Source organism: Balearica regulorum, chromosome Z (genome assembly GCF_011004875.1).
Source record: "Balearica regulorum gibbericeps isolate bBalReg1 chromosome Z, bBalReg1.pri, whole genome shotgun sequence".
Taxonomy (NCBI): Eukaryota; Metazoa; Chordata; class Aves; order Gruiformes; family Gruidae; genus Balearica; species Balearica regulorum.
In genome coordinates this window covers 69,793,656-69,818,298 of record NC_046220.1, presented here as the reverse complement: position 1 = coordinate 69,818,298, position 24,643 = coordinate 69,793,656, and the positions used below count along the sequence as shown (strand labels likewise).

Below are 24,643 nucleotides of genomic sequence, written 5' to 3'. Positions count from 1 at the left end.
ACTAATAAAGAATCACAAATCTGCATTGGGAAACCAATCTATATTAAAGTCATAAATAAATTGTTACTATACTGTCTTTCCTCATGGTTAGATTGCACTCTAGATTGACATGAACAGAACATACATATATGTCTCTTATTTGTAGATAAATAAAATACTATAATTTACTTTTCTGAGATAACAAAATGACCTTTGAGCTCAAAAATGACAAAAATGGGTTCTGAGCTAACAAAATAATATTGCTTTCTTCTGGGGAGGGGGGGGGAGAAAAGGGGAAGGGTGGGGAGAGAGAGAAGAGAAGGCAATAACTGGAAAGTGGGGACGGGGGCGGGGGGAGAAGGAGAACAGAACAGTCAAAACTGCTGTAAGGATGGTGGTTCTGCCTCCTGTTATTTTTATGACAAAGGACGTATTTCCCAATAATAGTAGCTGAAGCAAGTCTCCTGATTCTTTTTTTCTAGCTTCAGACTGAACAAAGCTGATGGAGTCTTTTCTGACTTTACAAAGTTAGAAATATACTTATACTCTATATCTCTTTTGTACCAGCAATCAAATAATATCAAACTCAACGGAACTGGAAACACTTCTGAAAATAAGATGATTAAATTTATCTGGACATCAATTTGCTTAGATATGAAGGGATATTAGTAAGCAAACATTCCATTACAATATATATCAAAAAGTCTAGTCACTTTACAGAGTTCACTAATAATAGAAACAGAATCATTACAGTGCATTGGCATCGACCATTTTCTCAGCAATGAGCAGCTGTTTTGTAGCACTCTTAGTATTATCTTTTCATGAGCTGCCAGCACTGACACTTTAAAAGCAACTGCTTCCACCTCTTCTGTCACCAGCGTTTATAAACACCTTAAAGTAATGTGACAACTGGCAAGGCTTGGGAAGGCAAATGGAGAAAAGTTAATTTTCAATGGAAATAAGATGGAAACACCAATGCAGAAAAATTATTAAACATGCTAGTATCAATTTGATACTGAAATTTTGGAATAAGATGCAGACATATCACCTGCATATATTTAGGAAGGAGCAGAAAAGGTTATCCTCACTCCCAAGCCTCTACAACCTAAAGCAGAACACAGAGATCTTTCTATGTGCACTGTAACAGGTCCAAGACATTTTTGCAATATACCAAAATACATATAGGGAGGAGTTTCTCACTGCGCAGCCTGGAGGCGAGACCACTTATCTGAGATAAGGAATAGATTAATTATTTCCTAAGTAGTTGCCTAGTGAACAAAATGGAACTGCTTCAACAGATCAAAAAGGGAGTAGATAGTCATCTGTTAATTCGGACCACTCACTAGGGAGCAGAGGAACATAGCCAAGCAGGGACTTCATCTCAGTCTCCTGTGCTCTAGAGGACTTATCTCATTTACTGAAAATTATTCTTTCTGGCATATCTCTTACTCTCCCCCCACCTCCCTGCTTTGATGAAAAATAAATACTCAGATCTGAGAGTTTTACTCACTAAAGAGCTGTCATTGCTAACATCACACTATCATCATCATCATTACTATTACTATTATTGTTATTATTATCAACCATGAATTGGCATCCTCTGTTGAAAGCTCATATTTGCAGAAAATGCCAGCTTTAATTATCCCAGAGCCTTAACTTATCACTGCCAAAATGAAGGCAAGATTGGCATGCCACTTGGGTATGTTACAACACAAGGTCAGACATTGCTACTGCTGTTACTGGAAATGTCTACGGTACATAAAAATAGCAGAAAAAGAAAAGTAAATCCCTACTAATGGGTTAGCAATATTTAATAGTCTAACAGTGGAATTTTCCTTTTCTTGGTTACAGTAAGCTGCCTATTGCCTTCTCCCAAAGAAAATAAAAAGGTGGACAAACTAACATCCAGGCCTAAACAAGTTCTATATATGAAACATGCCATTCATAACAGACAAAAGATATTATTAATTTTAAATATGTTTTTCAATAAATTGAAGCTTACTGGTCTTGTAGCTACCCAGCACAGTTGCATTTTTCATTATTTTTATATCACTCATGGAATTGAAAAGAAAAATTAATATTATGAAGCATCTTCAAGGAAATCCTGCAGTTCCCCCACTATACTGGGAGGTGTTACAACAGACAGACCCAGTGGGAGTTTCCCAGTGTCCCGTCCCTCCCTATAAATTTATTCATGGGATTCTCATTGTATCTTGAATTCAAGACATTATGAAGAAAAAAAGATCTCGGAGCCAACAAAACTTTGCTTGTGTTGGAAAACTCTGAAAAAGCTCTTTTTGAAATAGTACATGGTGGGTGATATGTCTCCTCAGAAATGCAGGTTATTAAAAGCACATGAAGCCTATCTTCTCTTTAGAATTTGCTATATTCAAATTCAAGCCTTCAAACTGACTTCAAAGTATTCCACGTTTTAGCTCTGAAACCTATAAGTCTGTCAAATGCTCCAAAATGAAGACAGCATGAAACAACGATGCTCCCAGCAGAACTGAGTGATTCACAACATCAGTAAAACTTGCTGTTGTGATTTAACCCCAGCCAGTAACTGAGCACCACACAGCTGCTCACTCACCACTACCGCCCAAAAAAGGGGATTGGGAGGAGAATGGGAAAAAAACTCATGGGTTGAAATAAAGACAGTTTAATAGGATAGCAAAGGAAGATCATGATGATGATGATGATAATAATGACGACGACGACAACGACAGCGACAACAACGATGACAACACTGCAACTGTTGCACAAATGCAATTGCTCACCACATGCAGAAGGAAAAAAAAAAAAATCTGATGCCCAGTCTGTTTCCGAGCAGCAATCCCACCTCCCGGCTAGCTTCCCCAGTTATATAGGGAGCACGACGGGCTATGGCAGGGAATGTCCCTTTGGCCAGCCTGGGCCAGCTGTCCTGGCTGTGCTCTCCCAACTTCTTGTGCACATGGCAGGGCGTCGGAAGCTGAACAGTCCTTGACTGTAGGCACTACTACTGTTGCCAAGTAGTAGGCACTACTACTACTTGGCAACAACTAAAAACATCAGTGTGTTATCATTATTCTCATCCTAAATCAAAAACACAGCTCTGTACTGGCTACTAGAAAGAAAATTAACTAACTCCTGAAACCAGGACACTTGCATTTCTTTAAATGATCTTTAACTAATAATAAGAAACCATACCAAAAAAAAGACAATACTACTTCTGGATGGAAAAAAAAAAAATTAGTTCTCAGTAGCTTGAGAAATAAGATTTAAGAAGCAATATTTAATTGGCTAGCATTAGACAGTGCTCACAGAAACATTAATAGAAAGGAATAGGTGATCTGTGAGGCATATAGCAGTTCCCTACCAGCTGCACTCAAATTCAATAGAGTATAAAATCTACCTGCCTAAGAACTGCAGCAATCCCAAATCCATAGTAGATGTGGGGTACCTTTAACACTGGGCTTGGCATGGACACCAGGGAGCAAGACCACCAGAGCATCAGAAAAGCCTCGTCTCTAACAGTCTATGCAAGTTCTTAAAGACCTGCTCCCTGTTAGGTATAGAGATTACTGTAACCTCGTTGATCTTACAGGAATAAACAGCATAAAAAGATACAGATCTGCAACTACTGATGGATCAAAGACTGTCATATCTAATCTGCACTATAAGGAAAAGGAACATTTTAGAGATCCTTTTTGGCCACTGCTCAGTCTCATAACCTCTTATCTATGGCATAGCTAAAAGGCATACAATAAAGTGAATTTGTAACACTTTATTAAAGAATGGTGCTATAGCACCAGGGAAATCACTGACAACAATTAAATGTAAGCAGTGGTATATATTAAATATCATTCTGGATTGCTATCAACTATGTCAAGGTTATAAGCCTATCTGTATTACCCTGAGAATGCCAAACCCCAACTGGTTCCCAGTTTACAAAGTGCTGACTGTCTAGGAGTTGGCTGAGACAGGACAATATAACCTTGGACCTTATGATGCATTTTTATATGCCAAGGACACCATAGCAAACAAGCGTCTGTGAAGGCAGCTGTCTACTGATTTTAGAAATCTCAGATTTGGAAGTCCACTTTGAGATAACTCATACTTCAGTCCTTCAAGAAATCAAGGAAAGATGTGGCAAATCAGGAACCCTGAATAGATGTCTTTTTTGAGGAAAAAAAAAACCTTAAAAGTTGTTAATGGTTCATGGTACAGGCAAAATCACCGGAGGTCACAGGAGAGGTGCATAATTGCAATGCAACAGAAACTGCATTTGAAACTGCATTTCAGTGGAAGGAACTGTAAACAGTGAAAGAAACATTAACTCACAACAGGTAGAATAGCAGCTGGTGCACTTAGCATGGCTAAAAGACAGAGTACAGTATTCTTACATGCCAGCAAAGACAGCACTATGAATTACAAAGCTGTTATTTAGGGTTGAAGAACAGTATAAAATAAAAGATATGCTCTGTCAGGCATTGCTCTGAACTTACACAGATTTTTACCTTAGTCTTTTTAATATAATACTCCATTTTTCTGAGCCATTGCAGCTCACTGTTTCTTCTTATACTGATTGGTTATCAGGGCAGCAGATCTGTGTCAATGTTAGATCACCTTTTATCATTTTTCAATTACCAATAGTTTATCTCATCACACTTTCAACCAGGAGGTAGATTAAGTCACCAAGCTCCTACAGAGACAGGCTTTTTTTATGCATTATCACAAAATTTCACATTGAACACTTAAGGATAAAAGGCTTATTAAAACGTGCTTTTTTCATTGGTAGAATAATATTTTTGCTAAACTAGACATAGTAAGTAGAAGATTGAAAGTCTAGTAATGGGCCAAACTATCTGATGATTTTGAAGCATCTCTATCCATTTAAGAGTTATTACAGTTGATTTTGTTCTACCTACACAGTAGTATTCATCAACTAACACTAGTGAGCTGAAGAACTCTTCAACCCATGCCCAAGAAATCTATGATAATTTTTCAAAGCGCACAGTACAGAATACATAACTCTGTTTTTCAAGTACAAATACTTGATCTGCCATGGAAAACATTGTGAAGAGGTGTAATCCTACTTAATAATCCTTTACTACTTTAGAAATATTCTGAGAACATCATCTAAGGTACATGAATGCTAGCAATATCCCTGCAAAGCTCTGGCACAGTCTGAGAACTGGAACAGACTATGCCAGTTACATGTTTTACACTTAAACTCAGGAGCAACATAAAAAGCAAAGTTCAAAAAGGTTAGACTTACTCTTCTGTTCCACATTTAAAAAAGCTTTTCAGCAGATATATCTATTTTTCCCCTTGCATATGAATGAACTGGGTCAGCAAGGTAAGTCTTCAGGAAACTCCAGAGTTTCTATCAGTGACATGGAAAATTATCTAATTTTCACCGCTACAGCTTCACTGAATTCAGTTGAGATGAATGTACTGGATCACCAAATTCAAAATATTACAAGGCAAAACAAAATAAGCTTCACTTTTTAGTTCTTTCCAGGTCACACACCTTATTTCTTCTGTACACAAGTAAATTCTCAACACTATCACTAGCTAGGAGCTTGAGAGTAGCTCTAATAGTAAAGTTTACGAAGGCCCCTAGGTAGCATATTTTGAAGTGGTTGCTCTCCAGAGCTTAATGGGTATCTGGGCTCCCTGCCCAATTTTTGGAGAAAGGTGGATCCTTCAGATGGTGCTGCTAAGAGTCATACCAGGGGGATCTGCTGATGCAAGCTGATGGGAAATGTCAGGGCTGAGGCATTGCCCTTTCTGTGAGTGTCATGAAACAGTCATTCCACAAAACCCACACATAGCCACGCTGCCTCTCCGTCGGTTTGAGTGCTCCCACCATGAGGACAGAGCCACGCGCTCCATTAGGTGCTCAGTCCAGCACAAGGAATCGTGTCGGGTCAGGTAGGGCAGTGTGCCAGTTCAAACCTTGTCCCACACCAACCCTCCCTGAAGCCCTTCACAGCAAGGATGGAAGGGATTCCTGGTTTCCTGCTTCCTAGTGAGTGATATGGTGGACTTTCATAGGTTTGTTTCCTCTTGGGGAAAATTTTTAATGGGGAATAAGCTTGATGATTGGAACAACTCTACATTCTGTAGCTTTCATCTGGGATGGCATGCAAAAATACTCTGACTCAGCAAATATGACAAGTTTAGAAAATTGATTTTCTCTCTTTTGTTTCCAACTGTAAGAAACAAAACTGAAGCATATGTCTTCTTGGTATGCTTATTGGTACTAGTCTAAGTAAAAACTGTCACTAAAACCTCTCATGTTTTGCATCTTCAGCTATGGAAACAGACTTGAGGGACTCAGGGCTACGAATCCGATACCAGGCTCTGACTCTCTGCAGCTACTGCCAGCGAGCACAGACCACAGAACAAAGAGCACAGGTTTTCTGTCTTCCCAAGACACTTACATGAGTGTAAAGGAAGAAGTGGGGGACTGAAAAGCTGTTCGAGGATAAATGTCTGGGGGCTTATTTCTCGGTGTGAAAAAACAGCTGGAAGTCACTCGAGTACATTTGTAGCTCAATGTAAAAATAAACTACAGTTTGATAAATTTATCCATGTAAAACATCAGAAATGTGAAAATGCAAAAAAATATTTAACAGATTTATATCTCTGTATTCCTAAATCAGATTTTCAAGTATAAATCATCCAGTGAAAAGAACAATGTCAGGCCTCAAAATAGTATCTACCTGATCCGCTAATCAACTGGAACACTGCATACGTAAAATGTTACGTATGTGCAAACGGAGAGAGGAAATGGTGCAAATACTGCACTTGTGACACTTCAATCCCGCGTATAGTGATCACAACGGTCCAGCTCGGCTGCTGCTTACCCTTGATGGGGTCTGCATGTGCCTGACCCTATTTAAGTCCTCTAGGTAGCCAGAAACCTACTTCTACACCTGTTCCAAATTGCCCTAAGCAGCCCAGATGACCAAAGGTTGATGGACATCCAAGAATTAGAACAAGGCAATTGAACTGGCTTGATGACCAGCAAAAATATTCCTTTGTAATTTACTGATTAATTCAATTATTACATGATAATAATATCACTGCAAACCTGGAGATGCCAGTCAAAACTGGATTCTCAAAATATAAACAAGGATTAAAAGATGGTGGCTGTTAAGGAAAATGGAGAAAAATCTAAGCTAAGGCTAGTAAGTCTTCAAGAAGTCTTGACAAAAAATATCGGACAATGTGATTTCCAAAGTTCCCTCAGTGTCCTAAACTGCCTAAACTGAACAGACACAGTTATGATTTCTGTGAAGATCAGTCATTCTTTCCATCACAACAAATATGAAAATATAAAAAATATATATTTACACATAAAATTGGAAAAAGGCACTTTTTAGCCAATTAACAAGAAGTTATATTGAATATATTTTCCCCCTTAGGAATTCAGAGAGACATTTTGTTGTGAAGTGCCACCAGTCTTGTTTCTGTTCCATCGGACTGATTCTGCTGAGTATTTGCAATGACAAGAACACAGTCAGGGGAGAAACAAATGGAGTTCTCAGCTTCCAGACACAAATTGGATATCAGGATAGTGGATGCGAATCGAACAGGTCTGTGTTATCACCAGCTATATCACTTGTATAATTTTCAAATAGCTTAAACTAATCACAGAGGAGCTTTTTGATACTGGTTTTCTACACAGCAGCAGCTAACAAGAAGCACCAGTTATAAAGAAAAAAAATAATTTATGGGAATGAGATTGCTTGCCCCTTCTCTTGTCAGATTTTCTTTTTTTCACCTCATCTTCCCTAGGTTTAGCATGCATAATGATTAATATACTATTACATTTTTTGAGTATATTTAGCACTGGAACTTAGAGCTAGATGTGCATTGCTGCTCCAAAAAGCTTACTGTCAAAAGATCAAAAAAGGAGAACCAAAGGAAAATTAGACTCCTTGAACGTGTATAATAATCCCGAAATTCAAGCTTTAAATATCTCAAGCTATATTTCTTTCACGACTTAGCAGAAAGTTATAGTTTTTTATTAATGGAGAATTATTTTGCACTGCTCAGATGACAATCCACTTCTGGGCTAAATTTTCTAATTCTGAATGAGATAATCACTACTTCTACAGAGCATCATGGTATTCTTCACATCAGAGAAAAACTTTTAGAGAAAGTGGAAGGAAATCCATAGGACCATGATCATGACTCATGTGGGACTGTAAGCTTCAAAACTGTTTAAATGAAGGGAAGAACAAAATTCTGTACTAATAACTAAAAAATTTTAATTTTAGTTGCTTCCTTTTGCATTTCAGTGTTGAATTTGGAAACCAAATATTTAACTATCTTTCTTTCACTGTCTGTTCAAAAATATGAGAAACTGATTCACTAGGTGAAGCATCTTAAAATAGCTGAGAAGTCAAATAAAAAGATGTTCATATATCTCTGTAAGAAATAATGCCCAAAATTTATGTTAATGTACTGTCATAACAATTTAAAATTCATAGCTCTAACTGTGTTGTTAAACACAGGCACGTGTAGTTTTAAAATTACCATGTAGCTGAAGAAGTCACGTCTTCAGCTGGTGTTCAGATCATGTTCACTTTACACAAACAATCCATACACATCTAAAAAGGGGTAGAGAGAGATTCCCAAAGGCAAAATCCAAAGTTGTCAAAATTACTTTCTCACCCTGAAGAGCACTAGTAATTGACTGAAGCAGACAGCATGGGAATTACTGTCTCACAGGAAAGCATTCGGTATAAGTGCTGCCAAATGCTACCAATTCTAAACACCTGCTGAGGTAAAAAAAGAAAAAAAATGCTTCTACTTCAACTATAAACTTGCTTAACTGTTAAACAAGAGTTGACAAGAACTAGTGACTCAATCAATTACATTACAAACAGAACAACAATATATGTAAAAATCTTGGTGTAATTAATTTTATTTTCCCTAGCTTCCATGGGAATAACAATGGGAAGGTTACATGAACAGGACGAAAGCATGAAGAGTTCTACCAGGAACTGTTTTTAATAGCTATTTTAAATATAAGCTATCTCTTCATAGAATCATAGAATAATTTTGGTTAGAAACGATCTTTAAGATCATGAAGTTCAACTGTTAATCTAATACTGCCAGGTCCACCACTAAACCATGTCCCTAAGTGCCACATCTACACATCTTTTAAATACCTCCAGGGATGGTGACTCAACCACTTCCCTGGGCAGCCTGTTCCAATGTGATAACTCTTTCAGGTGAATAATTTTTTCCTTATATCCAATCTAAACCTCCCCTGGCACAACTTGAGGCCATTTCCTCTTGTCCTGTCACTTGTTACTTGGGAGAAGAGACCAACACCCACCTGGCTACAACCTCCTTTCAGGCAGTTGTAGAGAGCAATAAGGTCTCCCCTCAGCCTCCTCTTCTCCAGGCTAAACAACCCCAGTTCCCTCAGCCGCTCCTCATAGGACTCATGCTCTAGACCCTTCCCCACTCCGTTGCCCTTCTCTGGACACGCTCCAGCACTTCAATGTCTTTCTTGTAGTGAGGGGCCCAATACTGAACACAGTACACGAGGTGCAGCCTCACCAGCGCCCAGTACAGGGGGATGATCACTTCCTTGGTCCTGCTGGCCATGCTAGTTCTGATACAAGCCAGGATGCTGTTGGCCTTCTTGCTGTCTCATCTTCAGCCAGCTGTCAAACAGCACCCCCAGGTCCATTTCCACCAGGCAGCTTTCCAGCCACTCTTCCCCAAGTCTGTAGCATTGCATGGGGTCGTTGTGACCCAAGTGCAGGACCGGACACTGAGCCTAGTTGAACTTCATACCATTGGCCTTGGCCCATTGATCCAGCCTGTCCAGATCCCTCTGTAGAGCCTTCCTACCATGAAGCAGATGTTACAGTGTTGATTAATTCTATTCATGCAAGGAATTTTAACACCTGCATTTTCATTGCCTGGCAGCTACTATGCCAATCAAGAGCCCCAATAAACAGACTGATTTTTTTAAAACTATATTTAAAAGATCAATAAACATACATATGTATGATATGCAAACATTAACAGATATGTAAATAAAAATCTACCTAGGGCTAAGTTACTAAAATTGTCACATAATAAAAAGGACAAAGAGAAAATGACATTTACAGTATAGATTGGTTTTGCCATGGGCAAAATAGATAAGTGATGGGAAAAAGAGTGTTTATATGACTGATGCTGAAGGAAAACCAGTGCTTTGCTTAGTTCATTGGAAAGTGTCTGCAAGAAAAACGTAAGTTTTTTGTTTGGTGTCAGTATCTTAAAACTTCTTGGTGATCAAAACAATGCAGCATTTCTAGAAGTTACCCCTTGCCTGTTGAAATTACATTTTAGTTGCTTTTTCCCCCCCCCCCATTTCTGTATTAAAACATATCTGACATTAAATTTCCCCACCTGGAAAGTAATTCTCATGTGGGATGCCCACTCATTTTTGAGACAGATGAAGATATAATTCATGTTTTTGGTTAAAGGAAGAATTGATCATCCTGAAAAGAACTACTACACCTTTTTCAATAATGTGCTTTGGAAATCCCTTCCAGAGGAGGTACTCTTAAAAACAGATTCATTTTAAATTATGCACAGCGATATTCTCTCTGCAGGTTCAGGTTTTGGCCATAAATCTTGTATGCCACTGTCTTAAAAGTATCTACAGAAGCATCAACTCAGCAGCAAAAGTTAAAGTTTTTAGTAGAGATAAAAGATTGTTTGTCATGAGCTTTTGAAATTGCCAGTCACTTGAGGTAACTAAGCATTTGATGCATGGAGAATTAATCTGGAGAGATAAAAATTGCAGATAGGACTATTTTCTTTGGTTTCTATGAGCCTAGACACATGGAAAAGCTATGACAAAGTACTTGTCTGAGTTAAGAAAGATGAAAATGGTGAGAAAAAGAGCATGTGCCTGGCGCAAGTATGGTGAAGAGTCTAAGAGTTCAATCACAGCCTTCATTTCTGCTTGGAAGCAAGGAGTACAGCCCTGAATTAGGTTATTTTCCCGTTCTTTTCAGGTCACAACTATATTTAAATCATACATTACGCATATGGGATAATGTCACGGTTATTTGGAATAAAATCCATGAGATTCAGGTTAGAATTAACTCACTAAATATAAATCGCAGCTGGAAAAGCCATTTCTACACTGCCATCTCAGTTCCTCAACCCTCTCTAAATAGGTTTATACAATTGCATCTTACTCCCTAAGTGGTTAATTCAGGCTATTTTATCCTAATAAAGCAGAACCTTATTCCTAATTAACTATTAAGCCACTATCCTATTGTTCTCAATGGGAGCCATAACAACAGAAACCTACTTAAACAAGTAGTGTCCCAGGCATTTTATTTTAGTAGAAGGTAGTCAAATTTGATGAAAATCAGAACATGACCCTCAGCCCATTGACATGTGGTAAATTTTGTATGATTTCAATGCTGGTATTATTCAACAAAATGCCGAGATGAGCTAAGGAACATGACAGACTGGGAAAATGAATAAATGTAACAGTGCATGGATGGTCTACCCAGCACAGCCCAGCACAAGTTCCCCAGATATCTCCCTTTTCCACCTCTGAGACCTTTCCAAGATAACTGAGGCAATGCTTTCCCACAAAATTCACCAGCACACTGTTCTCCGCGTAAGAGAATGAGAGAATACAGTGGTGGGGTTTGGGTTTTTTATTTAAAAGGCTGTTCATAGCAACTGACAAAATTCTTCCTAAAGTAGAACATAGAATAATATCAATCTGAAATCTAATGAATTATCTTTCCACCCTTTAATCTATGATTACTTCATTTAAAAATTAATTGTCCCTTGTAGCCAAATGTTAGAAAAAGGTTAAAATTGTTCATACCCAGCTCCTACTTGTACACTTTTCTGATTTATTTTTCCTGTATAACTTGTTCCTTAGCTTTCAATTAGTAATGACACCCTGTAAGGACATCCTGTTGCTTTCTTTAATAAATAAATAATACATTAAATATTATTTCAGCAGATTGTAAGTCTCCATTTCAACCAATAACTGGGCATACTTTACCATGCAGACTAGCAGCCAAGCTTCAAATTTGTCTTCTAAAAATTTATTTTAAAAGTGTCTCTGTTTAACACAGCATAAAATGGCCATAATGTACCCCTAACAATCTCTAAAGATGATTTGCCCTAGCACCTTCACAAAGAGAATACCAAGACAAATTAAAATCTGTGCACAAATCTAAGGTATTTATTCAACTGGCTTCTTTATATGCAAAGATCTATTGGTATTATGCAAACAAACAGAGAGGGAAAGGATCTTACGAGGCATTAGTGACAAGCTGAGAATACCTTTTAGTTAAATTACTGTTGCTGAGTAATTTAGGAGTGTAAACAGTCATTCTGAACTGGTCACTATTAATACAAAGCTGAAAATGCAGAGATACCTATGCTTAGTCTGCAAAATTGTGATTCTTGTTGAAATATATTGGAAAAAACTGAAAAATCCAATTCACAGGTTCCCCTTTTGTCTCATCACTGCAGGAACCAAACGCAGCTTGTAAGACGTTTGCTCGCTGCAATATTGCAGTGTCCGAACAGTGAACCATGATCCAGACCGGAGGCTGCCCAAACAGCTCTTTGGCTATCATCACCTTCTCTGATGGCTCTTCAGCTCCAGAGAGGGAGAGGGATGACGTGGTAGCTCTGTCTCACAAGAGGACTAAATGTCCCCAACCTCCTCCCTTGCCTGACATGGGGTGTACCTATCAGGCCATTACCCTGTGAAAGCAAAGTGGACATTCTGTTTGTGTTTAAAGCTTAGGATGGAAGAACAAGAAGCTTTTTTCCAAATCTGCAGCCAGGAGTAATGTGTGCAAGCTCTAGCAAGTGCAAAGCAAGGATTTATCTCTAGAATGTCTTAGAAAATAATGAACAACAAATTAGACTTTAAAAAATCTTTCTAAAAAACCTGTGCTACACTTCACTGTCAAAGACAGGCTGATATAGTTCTGATCATTTTCAAAACTGATTGACTAGCATCACTTAGAAATGCTACTGCAGGGGTGAACTCACCTTCTTGGGTCTACAGCCAAGACTCCCAGCAACAGACCCACTACCATAGAAGCAGACAAAACTCATATAAAGAAGAAAATATTATCTTTCAACATTTGAGTTCAGGGAAATTTATCTCAGGCTATGTTCCACATGGTTCATCTCCCAGGGAAAACATCATCGCCACACAATTACTCTCTTGGCGTAGGCACACAAGAAAGGCAGCTCAGTTTGCACAGTCTTAAAAAGGGTATAAAAAGATGAAGCGAGAAACTTTACACTCGTAACACTTCCTATTTACTCTGTAGGGGGATGGATTATTCTTTCCATGAAAGTGATTATGTGTAGACCATAACGTAGGAAATTAAAAAAACAGAATACGCTATGTTTTGCTTGCATTTCAGTAATTGCCTGCTCTATAAAATGTGCTGTACTTTTCCAGCAGTTAGTATTCTATTATTAGGAGACCGTGGATCATAATGCCTTCTACTTGTCTCTGTTGGTTATGTGTATTTTCCTACTCTTGTACAGAATTTAAAAGTGTGAAAAATAAAAACTTGACAGTATGCTCCATCATCTACATCAGTGATAGTTCATGGATGTATGCTTTAGCTGAAATGAAACATACTTTTCTCAAATAAATAATTTTTGTTGAAATAAATAAAAAAGGACTGGCACAACTGAGGACAATTTACCCATCTAATGTTAAAATATGGATAGTTCCATGTAAACAAAAAGGCTTACATGAAATGAGATCCATTATGATCTCCCATTTACCAATTCAGCAGAGATTGCATTAGGCGCTCTGTTTAGCAAAACACAGACAATAGTTGTAAGTTACATGACAGAGAAGAAAAATTATTATTAAAAAGCCCTAAGGGTTGTGTATCTATATATTATGAGAATGATTTTTGCCTTTATGAAAATGTTTCGATTCACATGTTCTTCCATATTCTATAATGCTTTATTTTGGCATTTAGGTATTATTTATGTATCTTTTCTATCATTTCAGTTCTACCCATGTAAGCAAATTATATTTTGTAAACTAGAACTACACTATCAAGACTTAATATCAACAGCCTCAACAGTATCAAAGAAACTGCCTTGACACTCTCTAATTTTAAGTGGAGAAAGGAAAGGGCTAGTAGTCAGGGTTCTGGCTCCATAGGATCAGAGTTTGCAGATAAAATTCCTTGTTCTCAACTGCTGTCATAGAGACAGTCTATCCATTAGCCAACATCCCAGCTGAATTAGGGAGGAATCCCAGCACTGCGAATCCTATCCAGTAACAAACGGACAGCCAGCACAACTCCCAGGCACAAAGGGAATCCATTCCCTCTGGGCAATCCTCTGCTCTGATAAAGATAGAGAGATCATCTTCTACCATAGCTATGTAGAGCAAGGAGCACTCTTTAATTTTATAACTCAAACGAAGCAAACAGCATCAGGTTTTTTTCCCTCTAGATTATGCAGAGGGGGAGCTGGTCAGCACATGTCAACAGCTTCATCTGGTAGGGAAGATAGCAGAACAAGAGGAAGTCTCAAGCAAACCTGACAGGTGTCTGAGATACAGCCCAGCACAAAATGGAAGTCAGCTGTGTAAGATATACATACACAAGCAAGTATCTGCACACTGAACAACAACATAGAATCACAGAATCACAGAATGGTTTGGGCTGGAAGGGACCCTAAAGATCATCTAGTTCCAACCCCCCTGCTATGGGCAGGGACACCCTCCACTAGACCACGTTACCCAAAGCCTCGTCCAACCTGGCCTTGAACACTTCCAGGGAGGGAACCTCCACAGCTTCTCTGGGCAACCTGTGCCAGTGCCTCACCACTCTAACAGTAAGGAATTTCTTTCTAACATCTAATCTAAATCAACCCTCCTTCAGCTTGAACCCATTATGCCTTGTCCTGTCACTACACTCCCTGATAAACAGTCCCTCACCAGCTTTCCTGTAGGCCCCTTCAGGTACTGGTAAGCTGCAATTAGATCTCCTCGGAGCCTTCTTTTCTCCAGGCTCAGCAATCCCAACTCTCTCAGCCTGTCCTCATAGGAGAGGTGCTCCAGCCCTCTGATCAGCTTCGTGGCCCTCCTCTGGACTTTCTCCTGTGCTGAGAATTTCAGAGTTGGATGCAGTACTCCAGGTGGGGTCTCATGACAGGAGAGTTGAGGGGCACAATCACCTCCCTCGACCTGCTGGTTAAACCTCTTTTGATGCAGCCCAGGACACGGTTGGCTTTCTGGGCTGCAAGCGCACACTGCCGGCTCATGTTGAGCTTCCCATCAATCAACACCCCCAAGTCCTTCTCCTCAGGGCTGTTCTCAATCCATTCCTCGTCCAGCCTGTAGTTGTGCTTGGGACTGTGCTGACCCACATGCAGGACCTTGCACTTGGCCTTGTTGAACTTCATGCAGTTTACACAGGCCCACCTCTCCAGCCTGTCAGGGTCCCTCTGGATGGCATCCCTTCCCTCCAGCATGTTGACCATACCACATAGCTTGGTGTCATCAGCAAACTTGCTGAGGGTGCACTTGATCCCACTGTCCACGTCACCGACAAAGATGTTGAACAGTGCCGGTCCCAGTACCGACCCCTGAGGAACGTCCCTTGTCACTGTTCTCCACTTGGACATTGAGCCATTGACCACAACTCTTTGAGTGCGACCATCCAGCCAATTCCTTATCCACCAAGTGGTCCATCCATCGAATCCATGTCTCTCCAATTTAGAGACAAGGAGGTCATGCGGGACAGTGTCAAATGCCTTGCACAAGTCCAGGTAGATGACATCAGTCACTCTTCCCTTATCCACCAACGCTGTAACCCCATCATAGAAGGCCACCAAATTTCTCAGGCACGATTTGCCCTTAGTGAAGCTGTGTTGGCTATCACCAATCACCTCCTTATTTTCTGTGTGCCTGAGCATAGTCTCCAGGAGGATCTGCTCCATGATCTTGCGAGGCACAGAGGTGAGACTGACTGGCCTGTAGTTCTCTGGGTCTACAAATGGGGGTTATGTTTCTCCTTTTCCAGTCCGTGGGAACTTCACCCAACTGCCATGACTTGTTAAACATGATGGAGAGTGGCTTAGCAACTTCATCCGCCAGTTCACTTAAGACCCACGGATGCAACTCATCAGGTCCCATGGACTTGTGCACCTTCAGGTTTCTCAGACATTCTCAAACTTGATCATCTCCTACAGTGGGCGGTTCTGCATTCTCCCAGTCCCTGCCTTCTGTGACCTGGGCAGTGTGGCTCAAGCATTTGCCAGTGAAGACTGAGGCAAAGAAGTCATTGAATACCTCAGCCTTCTCCATATCCTGGGTAATCAGGTCACCCATTTCATTCCGGAGGGGACCCACATTTTCCCTCATCCTCCTTTTATCACTAACATACCTATAGAAGCTTTTCTTGTTGTCCTTGATGTCCCTGGCCAGACTTATTTCTATCAGGGCTTTGGCTTTCCTAACCTGCTCCCTGGCTGCTCGGACAGTTTCTCTGTATTCCTCCCAGGCTACCTGTCCTTGCTTCCACTCTCTGTAGGCTTCCTTTTTGTGTTTGACTTTGCCCAGGAGCTCCTTGTTCATCCTCGGGGCCTCTTGGTGTTTTTGCTTGACTTCCTCTTTGTTGGGATGCATCGCTCCTGAGCTTGGAAGAGGTGACCCTTGAATATTAGCCAGCTGTCTTGGGCACCTCTTCCTACCAGGGCTTTTTCCCATGGTATTAATGAGTAACTGGTTTGCATATTTACTTAGTCCTGCTAGGGAACACTTCTTAGGAAAAAAAAAAAAACACAACAAAAACAAAGAAAAAAGTACCAAACAGCTCCAGTTTTGATATTTCTCATCAGTCCACATAAGCTGTCCCCAGCCATAGACTTTATGTAGGAGGATGCAAATTCACTAATTTACACAAGGCGTTTTCCAAGCACAACTTTCCAAAAAAATGCAAAACTTCTTGCTTTTCTGTTTCCTTCCTGTAGAAATTGGCAGGGAACAGGGATTTTCTCCTACTTCAGTCTTCTTAATGGCAGGAAGGCAGAATACAACAAGACAGAGGCTTTGTCGCAGAATTCACAGACTTTGTGCCAGTAAGAAAGAGTTGACTTTCCTACGTCGTCTTTGTCCCACAGTTATTTAACAAATTTCCTTTCCTCATTTCCTCTGAGCTAGACAACTCATATTTGATTGATACATCTGTAATAATAGGCAACAAAAATGTGTGTCCCACTTCAGGATAAGTTACTTTAATAATGCCACTCAACCTGTACTGGAATGCTTATTTGCCATATTTCAGTAATTGACACAACTTTCTAGGGCCTAAAAAATACAATGTAAACTATTTCCTTGGAGGACATGAATTAAAACTGAATGAAAAGAAAGAAAAAAAATATGTCAGCTCCCATTTCCATAGGACCATTAATTTAAAACATAAGTTAAACTGTATAATGCCATCATTGACAGAAAAACTCCACATCTTGTAGACACAGTCCTGTTAAAATAAAATTAATAATCCAATCACTAAAGATAAGTGTTTTCTTCCAACACTACCGAGTACCCACCTAACTCATCATCTCTCCCTTCCCACACAATTCCCCAGTCAGTGATCAAAAGGAGGGACAAAACACCTTGCCTCTCACCTGGCTGTAGGAGAAAGAAGTAGTAGTTTGATTTTCTATAGGGGACAAAAGTCATCTGTATACCTACCACAGAAACAACAGCAGTTGTCTTCTGTTGTCCAGATAACACAAGTGTTCTTTTACAATATTTTTATTTAGGCAACAATAATGACTCATCACCATATACAAGTAATCTGTATTTTTGTACTGTGGGCAACAAGGAGAGGACACCTAGTGGTGATCTGTGATAGGGTTGGTAACGTGGAAGGAAGCAACAGATGAAATTGTTAATGCAGGACTTGATTTAGCGGAACTCTACACACTTAATTTTTAAGCACTTTAGTAAGATTTAGCATTCAAGCAAGCTTGGTTTTATGAGCTTTTCTGGATCAGCATCACTGTGATTACTGTAAATAAAGCAGCAAAAGGCTGAATAAGACATGTCTGTGTGATATGCTCAGAAATATGTTTCAACACCTATGTAGGTGCATAAGCCTTGAAAAGATTTGGCAAATTGGAAAACAGATTTCAGTACAAGTCAAACCAACATAAAAGACATGGCTGCGATTTACAATTGTCACATATTTTACTAGACGATTTTTTGCAAAACATAACCTTTATGGCACATCTTGCAATAAGCATTTACTCACTTTAAAATTGGTTCCAATTCTACATAATCAATGTGTCAGAACGAGAAAGACTTACTCATACATCTACTAGGTCTTGTCCTGTAATTAGAGTAGCTGTAAGCAAAGGTATTAAAGTCTGGTTTTTAAGCAGATTTTGGAAAATATTATTTGACAGAATCAGTAAATTTATATCACAGACAAACGTAAAGGAAAGTGGCATATTATTTGACATGTAACAACGTATTTATTCCTAATTGTTCATATCTTTTATTTTTAATTCAGTAATTTTAGTTCAGTAATCTATGAGAATATCTAACTAAGAATAACTTACTAGTTACATGCAAACCTATGTAAAATGTTCAGGGGTCAGCAGCAAAACAAAATAACAACAATAAGTTAAAGTAAATAAGAATTAGGTTCAGTATGTCCTGTTCAGTAATTTTAGGAACCTATGCTAAAAAAAATAAAATATCCACAACAAAAGCACTATCAGAAATTACTGCAAAAGTATAATTGCTGTAATCACCGATTTAAATAACATTTTTTTCTTGCATGTTACAGTATGTGTGTATATATATATACACACACACAATATATATAAAAAATTTTATTTAAGTAAGTATATGATCTATTTGTCAACATCTGAGTTGCAAAGGACTGGAATATTAGATATTGTAGCTAAAAAGCAAGTTTTAGGACAGTGTGAATTTGCAAATTCAGTAAATTAATTCCTGCCAACATATTTTGTGTCCCTTTGTTAAAGTGTTTCTTCCCATTTCCACTGAGTCATTCATTCAGATAAACTATTAACATCAAACTGATATGAATATATCAATCATATTTCATATATATTGAACCACAGACTATAGCTCTATTCCCTCATAACAATTAAGGAGAAAGCTTCTGCAATGCATATATTATTTACCTCAATATTATTCTATGTGGCTGTTAGCAGCTTGATCTTGATTTAATTGATTTAAATGATGTGGAAATAAATAAAGAAAAGGAACCATGTTTCACCAGTATCATATTAAAAAACTTCTAAATTTTTGCATACTCATCTTAAAGTTCAGGATACTGGCCAACTAAAGTCCAGGTATGTGATACTAAAAAAAGGAAAAGCTCAATTTCAACCTGACTTTTCTGTTGCAGGAGGTATAAATACCTCAGTGAGATAACAACTTTATTATACAATCTGGTTTGCTCATCAAACAGTTTTCCATGAATTATCCTCTTGGCAGGTTATGAGTTTCCTGGCTGTGCTCTCAATATTTTTGACATAATGCTTATTATTCTGGACACAAACATGTAATATTTCAGATTTATGTGCACCATATTTAAAACCAACATGTCAGCCCATATGCAAAAAACATTACATCCTTATAACGATACACAAACAGGCTTCAGTTCTGTGTCATAAAAATTACTTAACAATTGCTCCCTGTTGTGCATGTGCAAACACACACAATACAGAAAAGATTATTATCAGCAGCAAAGATCTCACTGACTACCCCTATGGGATCAGCCAACTATTGTTTCCTAATTTGGCAAAGTTCATCTCTTACCCTTTTTTTTTGGTTTAAAACATTACAATGCTATAACACACAATTTATCCAAAGTGGTAATGGATTACCATGCAGAACAGTTTCACAAGCTACATCCAAAGTAATTTGCAACTACCATGATAAAAAAGCCAGATATGAAAACCCATGACCACCTTAATTTCTGATACTGTAAAATGCTAAACTAGAAAAAAAGAAAATTTTTTTCTTGCACATACTTCATTTTGGGATTTATCAGAACCTGATTCAGTCTACATATTTATCACTGTTACTGCATGTTCTCACAGTCATAAAACAAGCTTCTTGCTGCCTTATTGCAGGCTCAAAAAAAAAAAATCCAAACAAAAAAACCCCTCAAACTGTCTTTCACCTTTCCGAGAACATTCAGGGAACAATAATGTGTTATCAAACACAAAAAGATGGACTGTACTTATTTTTCAATAATTGTCAAATAAAGTATCATACAAGAAATATATTTTCACAAGTTTTACTAGTGGAATCAAAGGTAATTGCTTTGCAATCAAACAGCCATTAGCAAAGATTAAAAGGACCAAACACCAGCTATTGCTGGTTTGGATCACATCCTCCGGTCACTTGTAGTTCCACTTAGTGGCCAATTCAACTATTTTTGATTTAGAATACTTGATTTATCTCTGACAATGGACGGAAGGAGGAAAAAAACCATATTCATTTCTCTGCTTAGTAGGACTTTATAGTGGCAAGCTATTAACTAAAGCTGCCAGAAAATAATGTCATTGAACGCATTTTAGAAGGTTGTCTCTCTGTAAAGCACAGAGGAGACAAAAACACAGCTTTATGGTAGAACTGCAAAATATGCTTAATCATTTGTCTTAGTTAAATTGAGTACAAAACTGCAGTGCTCTATTTCTTTGTCAAAAACATAGTAACGCTGCACTACAGGGAGGCAAAAAGAAATAGAATTTACAAAATAAAGTAATAAAAAATAATGACCTATTTCAGGAGCTTTTTCAGAAACAACTATAAGTTTATTGGACTTTTGATACTTAGTATCATCCAGCATCATGCCATTTTTAAATATAATCTGACTTTATTTATGAGATGACTTCACATTTAAGTTTCTGTTAAACCAGAAAGTTAATATATTACTAGACGTTAGCAGCAGAAAAAGCACCATAAATGGTACCAAATCATCCTTCAATATTCATTTAATAAAATAAATCTTTATCAAAGTAAATAAATTTATGCACATCTATTTTAATAGTGCTTCCATGACAATGTTTTGCAAAGTAATTCTCATTACACTTCCTGCAAGAAAGGTTTAGAAAATGGCAGTTGTTTTCCCCATGATTTTAGCACTTCCTTTTAAAATATATTATTATATTCAGAACTACAGAAATGGGGACAGGCAAGAAAAGAAATGACTGAATCATGGTGGTATGTGCCAAAGCGTTGAACACTTTCTAGCCATGAGCATGCCAAACTAGGGAATACCATAATTTCCTGGAAATGTCACCATGCCAAATTGGCAGGCAGCATAAGGTCATGTCTGGAAATAGTGGAATTGACAGTTTAGAAGGCAATACCTCAAAATTTGAACTACCCATTTTTTATAAAGATGGTCAGTATTTGATATATTCAGCCTACGTACAGCTTTCAATGAACATTCTAGGAAATCTACTCAATTATAAATGGTTTCAGTTTCTCCTGAAATAGAAATATATGAACATGTATTCTAAGTTCTCTGTGATTAAAGAGTATTAACTTCATAAGTTTAAGTGCTAGTCACCAAACTCAAATGCAGATTTAAGTAGTTGCTAAAATTTCTACATACTCAATAGGAGCCCATCCATGTTTCTTGTGTTGATGGACCCACACATATTATTGGTCTCTGTTGTTAGCAGAGAGAAGATGGTTACTTTGTGCTTTTTTTTTTCCCAAAAAGGCTTTTCTATTAGCAACTGTATGTAATTACAGTAATTGGTGAGTAAAAACTTTTTATTCTGTTCTGGTTCTTGTGCAGCTCTTTAGAGAGACCTGAGTAGTTTTTGTAGGAATAAGATCTTAGCAAATGACAACTGTATAAATCTTACCTCTTCCCACTGGTGTATGTATCTAATCAGTCTTGACAGGCGTAATAAACGTAACAGGCTCAGGATTTTTGTAAATCTCACAATACGAAGTGCTCTTGCTGTCTTGTAAACCTCCGAATCCATTCCTTTTTCTACAATGAGAAAGATATAATCCACTGGTATTGATGAAATAAAGTCAACCACAAACCAGCTTTTTAAGTAATTCATCTTAATGATTTTAGGATCCAGTATTATTTCAGAGCTGTCTTCATTTACAGTCCCAGTCCTAAAATTCATGATCAAGTCCAATAGAAAAACAGTGTCTGATGCCACATTGAAAATAATCCATGGCGTTGTTGTTTGCTCTGTGAAGAATGTGATTCCGACTGGTATAATGACAAGGTTTCCAACCATCATTATGAGCATGATTAAGTCCCAGTAAAACCTAAAAAAAAAAAAGAAGAAACAGAATGGTTGATGTACTGTGGTAAAACACACTTAGAGAAATGGTCTCTATCATGCTGCCAACTTCACCTCAAGATGTTTAAACATTTTGTTAATGCTAAGAAAACTCTCATTGTTTTAACTCATTCAATATATTCACAGTCAGTAAAAAGACAAAGTAATTAATGCATTTCATTATGTGTCTTCCTTCTCAAGAAAATGCATCTAGGATAAAGACAGTACTATTGCTTATCACTCCATGGCATATCTGAAAGGTGAGCATGTGTGGTACTCAGTAGACCTATCCAGGCCCCTGTCAAAACTTATTAGTGGGTTTATATAACTAAAACTGATATCCGGTGCCAATCAGAAGTGCTTTAGCAATGCAATATTTTTTAAGGCTTCTGTCCAAATGGAAACCCAAAGATCTAACAGATGACATATTAAATGTAAGTGCCTCTTTGCAAAAGTACTCATACCATTACAGTGCTGGAATAAAATTACAGGGAGAGAAAAAAGCACTGAAGCAAAAAATAGAAACAGAAATTAGATAACATCAAAACCCTCATCCAGTTTTACAATCTGAATTGAACTTCCATGCACTTTTACAACCTCATAGTCTATCTTCTTTCAGAGATAGTTAAGAATTCTACAATAATAGCTGCAACTTGCATAGTATGAAATAGATACTACATTTTACCATTCTACTCCACAAGTATCGAAACATTGTTAGAATGCTGCTAACAGTGCTTGATACAGATCATGGAAAGCCAGACTCTTAACTTTAGTATCCACTATAGAAATGGTGAGTGGGTGAACCCACCCATTACATAGAATATACATCTATGCGGATCTAAGATTTCCAGGGGATAGTAGTATACACCCAACAGATTTTAAGAAAATTATGATAACTTCTGAATGTTAAATTGTTATTCTTCTCCAATAAAAGAACTGCAACTGAATGTGAGAAAGCCTGAACTCAATGCCATGACCTCTTGTTCTGCTTGAGAACATGATCTGTTCAACTAAACTTGATTTGGAGAGGCAGAGAAACCAGTCAACAACAGTTGCCCATGGACTCATTAGACTTTCTAGAAGACTGGAGGCAGCAATGGCTCCACAGCTATCCGCTTGTTTTGGCCCTCCATCGCAGTGGTGCCCCATGAGGTCATCACGTGATGGACATGTGTCCTAGTTTCAGCTCAGATACAGTTAATTTTCTTTCTAGTAGCCAGTATAGAGTTGTGTTTCAGATTTAGGATGAGAATAATGTTGATACCACAACGGTGGTTTTAGTTGTTGCCAGGTAGTAGTAGTGCCTACACTAAGTCAGGGACTGTTCAGCTTCCGACGCCCTGCCATGTGCACAAGAAGTTGGGAGAGCACAGCCAGGACAGCTGGCCCAGGCTGGCCAAAGGGACATTCCCTGCCATAGCCCGTCGTGCTCCCTATATAACTGGGGAAGCTAGCCGGGAGGTGGGATCGCTGCTCAGAAACAGACTGGGCATCAGGTTGGGGTTTTTTCCCTTCTGCATGTAGTGAGCAATTGCATTTGTGCATCACTTGGTTTATTGTTATTGTTAACGTTATTGTTATTACTGTTGTTTTATTGTTGTTGTTATTATTATTCTCGTACTTTTTTTCCCTACTAAACTGTCTTTATCTCAATCCATGAGTTTTTTTCCCATTCTCCTCCCCATCCCAATTGGGGGGGGGGGGGGGCAGGGGTGAGAGAGCAGATGTGTGGCGCTCAGTTACTGGCTGGAGTTAAATCACAACAACATGCCACCAGCACACGGATCCAGCACTGATTTCCAGGCCACTTCCATCATACCAGCACCAGCCTCCTTGCATGCAAAAAACACCCTCATCTTGATAAAGGTTCATGGCAATCAACAATAATAACAGTTTAAGTGGCCACAAAACATTCAAGAACCACAAGTTTAGTTTTTGCCAGATTTGCAGAGAGCATATGGATTACATTAGATTTTGGAGACTGTGTCTTGTATTCACCAAATGATCCAGGTTTATAAATTCCCTTTGTTTCACATTTATCCATGAAAATACTTCTGAGTTTACAAATTGCTGATCTGTGAATATAAATAATTAAGTGCAACTGTGGAACACACTAAAGGAAGAGTAACATGGGATTGAGAATGGCATGAGAATTCCCAGTTTTAAAATTCCTTATTCCAAGAGAAACCTACAGAGATGTGGCTTGACTATCATTTGAGAGAGTAGATGGCAAAGTACTTTTAAGTGGTATGCAGAAATTGCATGAAACAGACTTTACAAGTAATTCCCTGCATGCCACAAATTGATT

General features: G+C 38.3%; 1 protein-coding gene across 1 annotated transcript in view; it reads right to left on the bottom strand.

Moving 5' to 3' along the window:
* Nucleotides 1–24,643, bottom strand: part of HCN1 (hyperpolarization activated cyclic nucleotide gated potassium channel 1) — a 207,954-nt gene that overhangs the window by 158,872 nt on the left and 24,439 nt on the right. Inside the window, exon 2 of the mRNA XM_075741307.1 lies at nucleotides 21,898–22,321. Within this exon, the coding sequence (XP_075597422.1) occupies nucleotides 21,898–22,321 (424 nt within the window). The remainder of the gene's footprint in view (nucleotides 1–21,897; nucleotides 22,322–24,643) is intronic.